Here is a 12115-nt window from a genome sequence, read left to right as displayed (position 1 = left end):
CAAATCCCAAACTAGCATAGTTCTTCACACATTTCTTGTATGGGATACAAGCTCACTTGGCACCATTTAGCATGAATGTTTTCTTACAATAACCAATTCGATTTTGTATATCAACTATTTTCGCTTCATCGAAACCCAAGACGGGCATCTTGTTAACTCGGCGTTTCCTACCGTACCTCCTCAATATGAAGAATAATGTGACAAACAATTGAATTCGTACTACAACTTGACAATCTTTCTTGTATATGAATAAGCATCATCATGGTTGTAAAAGTCCCTCGGCTAGTCCCAACAGACTAGTACCTGACTACTCGGGATTTTAAAGTAGTCCGACTAGTCTCTGACTCTCGGTAATTTTAGTGAAATCCAACGAATCATTTTAGTGGAATTAGATTTGCTAGGTAGAAAGTGGTAGTGATCCATTGATACTCTAAACGGATTCGGTGTTGTGTAGAGTACACGTTCGTAAAGAATTAAATGGATTGCTAGTATGGGAATTGAACTTGGTTGACTAATTTGTACTTGGATCAAAATGCTAGAATTTAGAGCGTGCCGCACCGATTGGTTGCGGGCCGCGCAATTTTCCCAAAGTTGGTAACAGACTTCGTGTGTTTTAATGACAAATTTGATCTAGTACAATGGCGTGCTGCACTAATCCTTTGAACGCCGCGCGTTTGGCCGAAAATGGGAAACATGAGAAGTCAAGAGAAATGGAACTTCGACAATAGTGGTATGGCGTGTCGCACCATATACTTGCGAGCCGTGCAGTTCTGCGGGCAGTTCTGAACTGGTGCGAATTTTAACTGAAAAGGTGCATCAGTTCGCCAATTGGTGCACATTTTTCCCTAAAGGTTTATGCACAGTTTTAAGTGTTTATTAAGCCTAAATGACACCATTTAAAAGGTGTTAATTATCAAGTGGTGTGTAATTACATTATGACCATTTTCAAAGGTTGCAACTCGGGTGTACCTTTTCGCCCATTATAAATAGAAGACTTCAATTCTGGAAATGGGTTAGACGCTTGAACATTTTGTATACACTTTCTACTCTCTACAATCAGATTATACAATCTATAATAGCCTGGATTTATTATCTTTTAGCCAAGACGATAAATCATTCACTATCTTATCCAAATCAAGATTTCGCGTAACCCATGGCTAATAGGGTCGTAATACTTGATTAGGAAAATGACCACACGATTCAAAGATCAATCAGGTGATAATATTCTACAACCCTACCCCCTAATTTCTAACACTGACTTGGCCGATTTATTCGTTTAAAATTGTTGAAAGTCCAATTTAATCGGTCAGGTCGAATTTAGTAATTTAAAGGTGGATCTATTCGGTTAAAGTAGGCCAAATACAGTGAAATGTCAAAGTTGGTCGACGTTCGATTAGTCCTCGACTAGTCTACTAGTTGACCATTTAGTCCCTACGAAAGCGACTGGTCCCCGACTGACGGCTTTTACAGAAGCTTAGTTAATTATGTGAGTATAACAGAGTAATTGTGACATGTGTTAGCTGTTTGTAGTTATGACCATTATGTTCTCCATAAGGTATTCCTTTAAGTGGAAGTTAATACCCTACCAGAAACTGGCACCTTCAACTTCCCTTAATGGTGGAAGTTAAAGCAACAACAGAAGCTTAATTAATTATATGATACTAACCTGACCTTACCTGAGCTCTGTGTATCTATACAATTCAGATCTCTTTATCACTGACAATACATATACTTGCACCATAACTCCCTTGATCCAAATAAAGAACAAATATAGGGTTTTGTCTACTCTAGTATGAAAGTACCAGATTGCCCTCAATATCCATCAACCTCATAGTCTTTGTTAAATACCCTTAGGCACTCTTCACCAATTTCATATGTAATTGATGTACCATGTTGAAACTTAGCGGATCGTTTAAGTGAAGTTATTGTTTCCAATTACATGACAATAACAAGTATAATAATACCATTTGCCTACTATGATGAATCTAGACATCCAAAAGTTGGGTATACGTCACTAATTCTTAATTAATGATGTTACATCTTGATTTTGACCTTTTAAGAAACCAATCTTATAGCAATTCAAATGATGAGGATTGGCGCTTATAGGAACAATATACATGTAATGTCAAGGAAATGTAGGTTGATTTTGCTTAAAGTGTAAGTATGGTCTTAAATTTCAAAGTACACAAGAACAAGTTAGAGGTATTCATTAAATGATATTTAAATAAGTATGCAATATAGATACAACTTAACAATGGTCTGTTAGTGATCACGATAGATTAAATAAATAACGATGGAAACATGTTACCACCCTTTGATTAACACGGCTCGATTAGCAGCAGGGATACAATTTGATGAAATTTTGTTTACAAATTTTTTATTTTATACTAAGATAAATAGTGCATCAAGCTAGAGCGTTGGATGAGCACATGTAACTTCAGGACTTTTTAATACACAGACTGCCAACTATTAACATTAAAGTAGGGTTACAATTACAATTTATGAGCATAACCCAGCTACAGTTGATGTAATTAAGGCTCACTTTGGTATTGATGACTAACCTGTATAGAAGTAGATATTTATAAAACTGTGAAACAGCTAAAAAAGCTCCATTAATACCTGTATAATAGGCACAAACGAGCAAGGTTATATGAGTATATATATATATATATATATATATATATATATATATATATATATATATATATATATATATATATATATATATATATATATATATATATATAGTGGTAGGATCAAGAGGGAAGTAACCAATCAGGGAAGCGGAGGGAAGCAAATTTTTTTTTTCGTTTTTTGAAAAAACTTTGTTCACGAACATTATAGATTGGATGAAAATATGAACATTTAATAAAGACACTTTTTGATAAATGTTTTTATTTTGGCGGGAAAACGCTCGAAGAATTAATATATAACAATTATCGTGTTTTTCGAGCGTATGTTGAGCTTTTAGATATTAGGGTTTATAGGGTTTAGATATTAGGGTTTATAAGGTTTAGATATTAGGGTTTAGAAATTTAGGGTTTAGATCTAGGATTTAGATTGAGTTTTTAACACGAACGGTTTAGAGTTTAGGGTTTAGGATTTAGGGTTTGGTGTTTTGGGATTATGGAATAAACCCAAAACACCAAACCCTAAACCCTAAACTCTAAATCGGGCTAAATTTACTTCACAAAACATGGAAAAAAAAAAAACGTTCACATTCTTCACGAACAATATTATCTTGAATGTTATTTTTGTCGATCGTTTTCCCGCCAAAATAATAACATTCATCACGAAGTGTTTTTTTTAAATGTTTTTTTTAAATGTTCATATTTTCGTGTGATCTTGATTAGGGGTGTTCATTTTCGGATATCCGAAATTCGGATATCCGAAAATTCGGATAGTGAAAAACCCCATCCGAAATCCGAAATCCGAATCCGAAATTTCGGATATCCGATTTTCGGATATCCGAAATTTCGGATTCGGATATCGGATTATCCGAATATCCGATATTTTTGAAGAACTTTGAATATTTTCGGATAATTTTTCGGATATTCGGATAATTTTCGGATATTTCAGATATTTTTCGGATATTTAGGATATTTTTCGGATTTTTTCGGATTTTTTTAGAAAATTTCGGATATTCGGATATCCGAATATCCGAAAATTTTAAAAACTCCATCCGATATCCGAATCCGAAAAATCGGATATCTGAATTTTCGGATATCCGATTTTTCGGATATTTTCGGATTCGGATTCGGATTTCGGATTCGGATATTTTGAACACCCCTAAATTCTTGATGCCTGAAAAAAAAATTCCAAAAAAAGGAAAAAAAAATAATAAAAAAATTTTGCTTCCCCCCGCTTCCCCCGATTGGTTACTTCCCCATTGATCCTGCCCCTATATATATATATATATATATATATATATATATATATATATATATATATATATATTTGGCGGAAAAACAAGAACTATATAACAAACTTCTTCTCGAAAAGAGAAAAAGAAAACCAAGATACAAGAAACGAACGCGGACAGGGCTCGAAAACCAAAAACCAACCAAGCTACATCTAACTAAACCCGAGCCCTGCCGAGAACCACGAAACAACATGACAAACTACACAAGGAAAAAACACAAAAAGAAAACAGACTAGCATCAAAGTCAACTACTAACAAAACAGTATATAGGTGTAATAAGTATATGGATGACATAATAATATCGAACATCACAACACTTGAATGATATAGCTTCTATATTATTTATAACAATTTTTCTATGTTAATTAATAGAAAAATTAGAAGAAGATGGTTATCCACATTTTTTCACAAAACAAGTTTCGTTCCTTTCCCAGGCAGAGATGAAATTTTACAAACTACATAAAGTTTCTATGTTAATTTATAGATTTTTCACTACTCGGTGAGTACTCGGTTGGGACTTTAGATGAACTAATCGGCAACTCGGGGATCAATGGGATTGGACTTTTTATAAATTTAAATAAAAAATTTCAAAACTATATGTGTAAATATTGAAGAAACCATAATCATAAACATAAACATAAACTTTTACATAATTGTCTAAAGACATAAACATGATCGTTCATTTGTTTAAAAACTCTAGAATTCTAGTTCAAATTGAAATTCATATTGAATGTTGACCAATTTTGAATTTGACCGATAAATCCTATTTTGACACATTAACCTGCGTTGACCGATCAATTAAACATATTTTGAAAAATCGGATCGTTTGAGTAATCGGGAGTAATCATGGTTTTTTACAACATCGGAAGCTCCTTTAGTACATGTTGCGGACATATCCCATTGATCTAACCAAAAGACAACAACACATTTACCCAGGATCTTGACTAAGACTAGTTATCAAACATATCCCATGGAAGAAGGCCCAACAAGGTCCAATGAGTCCAAAACTTAAGGGCCCAAGCCCTTATTCAAGAGATTAATTTTAAAACTTTGTTAGACCAATTATATGAAGGTCCAACATCCCAAAGAAACCCTTGAATTATATCATCAACATTAGGTAGGACAAAGAAAATTAATAAATGCCCTAAGGAAATAACATGTTGCATATTTGGGCTGAACCAAATGAATGGCCTGATCAAACAAACTTGAGAGTCATATATTACTTACAGAAAGATCTCAATCTTGATTACTCCATAATTTGGTGATGATTTATTTCATTAAGTTGCTCTGTCAAAGATCCTGTAGTGTCATTCACAACCTCATCTTTGCCCTTGCATGCCATTAACTGTTCCTGAAGACTCTGCACTAGTGACTTAAGTTTCTGAATATGCTTCTCTTGTGATAGAATAATCTGCAACAAGATAACATTTAAGTAACTGACATAAGTAACATTTAAGCAATTGGGACGATTTATGGTTCTTTTTAATTTTGAAGTTATATCAACTTGACAGATTATTGTAGCTTGTTATGGGTTTAGAATATAGTTCAATCCTAGTTTCTTTGAATGAAGATTCATATCAACATATCGTATTCTGCCATTTTCGAAAGCTTAAACAAACTTCCATATCTGCTCTTTGTCATCATTAGTCTTGCAAACTCAGAGTATACTGGAATCCATTTTCCACTGCTTGGCGAAGCAAATGTTTGTTGTACTATACATTCTATTGGTCCTCTTTATTCACATTTTCCTTGACTAAATTTGTTAATAAATTTGTTGTACTATACATTCTATTAGTCTTGCAATCGCTACATCTTCTTCTGACCCTACTGATCCTGATCGTTCAAAAGCTAAGCCCAATTCTCCATATTATAATAATCTGTTGGGCAACTCATCAAGTGAAAAGCAGACTACCTATAGTCCACCTATTCCTAAGCCCAACATACAAACGGGTGCAATATTAGGTCAGGCCCAATATCGCTCTTATTACCCCAAAAAAACATATAACCCTGATCAGTATACTACAAAGAGAGAGATGGAGTTATCTACGGATGCCTTGATGTTTGATTTAGGCCCAACATACAAACAGGCCCAAAGTCACAATTACTACCCTCCACATCCTAACACAACATCTGCTAAACCTCATTTTGACTACCATAAACATCAAAATCAACCCACCGACGATGATAAAGGAAACACTGAAGTTGGGTGCAACGCTCTTAGTTTTGGACAATTTTTTGCTCAAGGTACAAAACTTGTTGATCTGGCTCTTGCCTCCGGAAAGATATGTGATGACAAAGGTTTCAGGTTCATCAAGGAATCATTCGCTAACAACACCTTGCACCTTACTATTTATGTGGATCATCTGGTACATGACTTGACAAAGCAAGAATGTGAAGATCAAATTCAATGTGGATTGTGTTTTGGTTTAGAATGTCAATTACAAGTTCTCTTCCTTGCAGATGGGCGATGAAGGAGAAATATGCTTCATTGAATCTGTAGAGGTTTTAGCTGAAACTGTATGTCAAGCTATGGAAATTTATGCTCATACAATCTTGAAGGATAAGTATTAAATTCATCAAAGGCTTATTCCATGGCAATATGATTTTGTGGAATCTTCTGAAACGAAACAAGTTCGACTATGGCTTATTGCATGGCAATCTGATTCTAGGGAAAACACCGTTGCAATAGTTGTGTTAACGGTTCAACTTATTGGCGGCTCAACGGCTACTGTGCTAAAAGATTGTCAATGGACAACAGTTGATAAGGTTACCGCCCTCGACATTCAAAGTTAATTCTCAGACTTCCAGCTTGAGGACAAGCCTATTTTTCACGATGTCGGCATTGATAAGGAAGAGCCCACATTCAGCCCATGAAGGATCAAGCCCAATTAATAAAGGCTGATATCTTTTATTTACATGTAATAGGGAGTTACATATAGGGTAGGTCAAGGTGAAAGATTATTCATTAAGAATTTTGTGCGAGTGTGGTAGTCGGCCTCTAGGGAGGAAGTTACCAATCTTTTGGTTCTTTTCTAATTAGGCATGAGATTCTCATAGTTGAGATCTTTCTGATTTACTTTTCATGTATTCCATTATCAATCAATATAATCATCATCTTCTTTAGTGTGTTCTTCTTTCATATTGTTACTTTGTCATTAATAATCTGTTATTCATAATGTTTTGCTCATCTAAATCTGCTACTGTTATAATTCCGTTTCTTATCGCTACGTATATATAAAATATCATAGGAAGTAAGACCAGAAATTATCAATACCTTCTCTTTAACAGATTCTTCTTTATCCAATAAATAATGCTGCTTTTGAGAAACATCCAAGGGTCTTGCTTCAACCTCATTTACAATGTGTTGGTTCCATTCAAACTGAGAAGTGAACACCAAAAACAGTAGCAACGAAACCAATAAAATCGGTCTCGACATCTCCAACTCTTTACTATTCACCCTGTTACTAACAAATACTTTTAAAAAGATTTTAAAAAAATCAAAACTCGAAATAGTGAAACCAATATCATATTGTACAATAAACGACTTGTTGTTCAACTCCGTAACAAAAAGGTACTTTTTAATATAAAATAAAATTCTTAACATTAAGATGCAACTTTTTTGTAGCAAAAATTGAACATACAATCCTATTATTGTAAGTTTGTAACAAATAAAACATCCAATCGTATTTGCAGGATGGATATAATTCCCTATTTCGACCTATTCTCGATTATGTTACCTTTTCTAACATTTGTGATTTGCCCAATAATGTAACAATAATAGTAAAAATTATAATCACTTTGCTTAATAAATACTGATAGCACTAAAAAATACACCTCGGGTAACTGAATTGTGGGAAACTAACCCCGTTTGGCTCATGAAATCCAATGGGATTCCGGCGGAATTGGAATGGAATCTATAGACACGCGTTGTGTCTAAATTCAATTCCAATTCCACCGGAATCCCATTGGATTTGTGAGCCAAACGGGGTCTTTAAATCAGATATAAGTAAGAGATTAATCCATACACGCCTTTGCTAACATATAAACCCTACTTATTTTACGAAGCAACTACATTAGAAGCCCTAGGAAACTTATGACATCATATACACATCCAATTTTATAATTCAACAGTAACTAAGGGAATTAAAGTAACGAATTTGTAACTGGAAATGGATACAGATTTATGAGTGTATGTATATATTTTGAAATGCAATTGAGATGAATAAAGAAAGAAAAAAAGGAACAATACCTTTAAAGAAGATGAATTAATGCCTTAATGGTGTTACAGAGTATCGATTGAATATTGCACTGATGAAATCAGAAATCGTTGAAAAATTTTTGGTCGATTTTGCAAACTGTAAACGACAACGTGGTAAAATGTTTGCTCCTAAACTGGCGGCGATAAAAGGGTTATGTCGATTTCTCAGTATTCATTTAATTTGTACATTTCTTTTGTTCATTTTGGTATCTAAAATGGAAGTGGAAATGGACTTGCAATGACAGAGATATGTCCATTTTAATTTTAATTTTAATTTTAATTTTAATTTTAATTTTAATTTTAATTTTTTGAGTAACTTTTAGTATGGAGTACTTATTATATATTCATAAATAACACTAACAATGATATATAAAACAAACAACTTTCATTAGTTAAAAAAAATTACAATCATAAAAAAGTTAAAAAAAAAAAAAAAAAACCTTAAAATAGTACTTATTAATATAATTAAAACACACAAACATACGAATTAAGATAATTAAACTTAAAACTACTCGTCTGCATCCGAATCCGAGTCTCGGATATTCCTAAACCTCTTCTACGTGTTACGTCTGATCAACGCCTTATGATCTCGATGACCTTCTTGTCCTCTTCATTCATATAAATCGACAAGGTCCTCATTTCCACTTCAACTTTCTTTAACTGATAGTATTGTTTTTTCTCTTCAGTTATGGTATCATGGTTTTTCTTGATGGATAAATGCAACGACTCCTGAGATGATGTTGATGGCGTAGAATTACTCGACTTCTTCCAAAAGTTGCTTGGATAAAATGGGATCTTATTATTGCATCTCGGGATAATGGGGGTCATAATGTTGGGAGCTTAAAAGCTTTTAACTTATCCCTTCTTTTAAAGTGGCGACGGAGATTGCATACTAATCCAAATGCTCTATGGGCCAATGTTATCTCTAATATTCATGGTTCGCAGGTGATGTCTATTACGGGGAGATCTCGGTCTATCAGTGTTTGGGGTAACATATTAGCCGTTATTCATTCTTTGCACGATTCAAATATAATTACATATGATGTTTTTCGCAAAAAGCTTGGTGATGGTATAAATACTTGTTTTCGGAAGGACATTAAGATTAGTAGTCAACCCTTGGCTGCTAACTTCAATAGACTCTTCCACCTTGACGTGAATGATGATTGTTTGGTAAGTGACAGGTTGATTGACGAAGTTTTCAATGAAAAATTGGAAATGGTCTCGTCCATTGCTCAGTAATCAACATCAGTCGCTGTTTGTGGAGTTGCGCACTCTCATAGATAGCATCCATCTTACCGAATCTAATGATAAATGGGCATGTTTCATTGGAGCTGATGGAATTTTTACAGTCCATGATGCAAGAGAGAATATTGATATCGCCATTCTTCCTTCTTCGGTAATTCAGTCTCGATGTGTTCGCTCTATTCCAAGATAGATTAGTATTTTTCTGTGGCGACTCTCTCTTAGTATATTGCGTACTCGATTAAATCTTTCTTCAAGAGGCATGGAGATTAATTCTATAGGTTGCCTGATTTGCAGCTATAGTGTGAGTAACGTGATCATTTATTTTTAGGTGCTCTATTTCGAGAGAAGTTTGGCACATGATACAGATTTGGGTCGACTATAATCTCCCTCATTTCGACAGTTGGCAGGGTTGGATTGATTGGTACGATAACTGGTATGCCTCCTCAAGTTCAAAAGCTCGTCTTTATGCGATTATTGGTGCCTTTTATTGGCTTATGTGGAAGTTGAGAGATGGGCTTTTGTTTAGTCAATCGCCTATGAAGAAATGCACCATTTTTGACTCTATATGTAATTATTCGTCTTTTTGGATTAGATATAGAGGTAAGCAACATGTTAGTTGGGTTGATCGGTAGATAAAACCATTGTAAGCCTTTGTATTCTTTCTTTTATGGCCTCCTCTAGTTTTTTGCTAAAATGGGTGTTTAATAAAATTCTTATTGCTGTTCAAAAAAACATAATTAACACTCTGTGGTTTAGTAATCTCCGAAGTATTATTCGAATGTTCATGTTGTTCATATAAGCAGAATCATTTTTTTTTTTTTTTTGGTTGCTAAAACGACATCACTTATTAAATGACATCCTGAGGGTTATGTTTAAACCTTCTTAATTTAAATCGATTCTCCTTTTATAACTTCAACCTTCAATTAATAAATAATGCCAATTGCCAATATTTTTATAAAAGGAAATGTGATTAGTTAGTTTGAAGATGTAATTTTTTTTTTTTTTTTTTTTTTTTTTTTGCTAAAATAACGAATACTATTAAAATAAAAGGAAACTTCATCAATAGATAAAAGAATCCTAAACCGTACAAGAAAAGAAAACAAAGTAAACGACGAGAGGCTCGAAGAGAATAATCAACCTAGACAAATCTAAAAAACCACTAACTCAATACGAGCCTAACTATGCCAAAAACCATACAACACAAACTAACCTATCAAAACACAAAAGCTTAAGATCAGAATTGCCAAAATGATCAAAGCACAAAAACCACAAAAATAGCCCCATGAGCTACAAACACAAACTAAATCCGATTAATTGGCTTTGGACGAACATTTTTTATTCCTCTCGTCAGGACGAGAAGTCATTCCGTCAACCTTGTCAATGTGTATACCCTTGCCTCTCCTAGAATAGAAATTGAAGGAGCTAACCTCGGCCGCATTACCGTTGAGAATCTTACCCGGGACATAAGGTAGAATCAATATATCGCCTGCTAGATCATCCACTATTCTTTGGAAGAACCTTTATCGTCGTTGTTCGAAAGAACCTCCTCATCTTCATCACGAAGTATGATCATCCATTATTTCTTGTTTGAAGATGTAATTATAGAAAGCATAACCATAGCCTTAAAAACTATAGTTAACAATATCCATGTTTTCTAGAACGATATCATATATTAAGCCAATTATAGAAAGGAACTAGAATGCTAAAATTAGATAATACCACGATACAATTTCTAGGAACATCAACATAACTTCGTTGAAGACTTTATATCAATGTCCATGTTTTCTAGAAAGATACCATATATTAAGGCAATTCTAGAAAGGAACTAGGATGTTAAAACCAGATAATACACTATAGAATCAATTACGTTATCGATTCATAGATTTTTACGATATACCACGATACAATTTCTAGGAACATCAACATAACTTTGTTGAAATCACGACGTCACCTCCCCTCCGAAAGTTGAAGATGTGATAACAATTATTAGTTGTTGTATTTATTCTGTATTATTATATAGTATAATATACTAGGGAAGGTTTAGCCGTGCGTATGCACGGCCCAAGTCAAGGAAGCGAAGATCAACATTGTTGAAGTTCTTATATAATGATGTGTATCCGCTTTTCTCATTAACTATTCATAATCATCATATGTACGTATGTTTATCAACTAAAAATTACACCCTTTGTAAACAAACTTTCATCGCCAACCAAAATTTTATTGGAGTAGGTGTTTCGAGTGGGTGGCCACGATCGTTCGCTGCTACATATGCTTTTGCTAGCTGCCAAGCAAAGCCTTCTTAGTCCATATTCAGCTGGAGAGTAAAGTTTGACTAATACCACCAAATTGTTTTCCTGCGCGATAAGGCAAACTTAAAGTCAACTGCTAATGACTTCAGAATTCCATCTAATTGCAAAAGTAGCAACGTTCTGGTGGGTAAAATATGATGGATGATGTGGAGCGGAGGTATACGAAATACTATTATTGTTTACTACGAAATACGACGAAATTACACAAGTTTTATTATTTATTTATATAGATAGGATATACATAAACCTTGCTACAACACTATAGGCAGTGTACCTAATCGTAGAGTAGTGTAGTTTTTAGTAAGTCCGGTTCGTTCCACAGGGAGCTAGTGATTACGTACTACTCCATATTTTTAACAACTATATTTATATAAAATATAT

General features: G+C 34.0%; 1 protein-coding gene across 2 annotated transcripts; it reads right to left on the bottom strand.

Moving 5' to 3' along the window:
- Positions 1-2279: 2279 nt before the first annotated feature.
- On the bottom strand, positions 2280-7365 carry LOC139844162 (uncharacterized). 2 transcript variants are annotated; one of them, XR_011757847.1, is made up of 4 exons: positions 7197-7365; positions 5150-5333; positions 2562-2619; positions 2280-2466 (listed from the first exon to the last, which is right to left on the bottom strand). XR_011757847.1 is itself a non-coding variant. In XM_071834367.1 (3 exons), the coding sequence occupies exons 1-2, from the start codon at positions 7356-7358 to the stop codon at positions 5169-5171; spliced, it is 327 nt and encodes a 108-aa protein (XP_071690468.1). In that variant the 5' UTR covers positions 7359-7365; the 3' UTR covers positions 2280-2619; positions 5150-5168. The 2 variants fall into 2 exon arrangements, 1 of the variants encoding a protein (XP_071690468.1); XM_071834367.1 differs by having other exon boundaries at positions 2280-2619.
- Between the last annotated feature and the right edge of the window lie 4750 nt (positions 7366-12115).

This window comes from Rutidosis leptorrhynchoides, chromosome 4 (genome assembly GCF_046630445.1).
Source record: "Rutidosis leptorrhynchoides isolate AG116_Rl617_1_P2 chromosome 4, CSIRO_AGI_Rlap_v1, whole genome shotgun sequence".
Taxonomy (NCBI): domain Eukaryota; kingdom Viridiplantae; phylum Streptophyta; class Magnoliopsida; order Asterales; family Asteraceae; genus Rutidosis; species Rutidosis leptorrhynchoides.
This window is presented reverse-complemented; position numbering and strand designations above follow the sequence as displayed.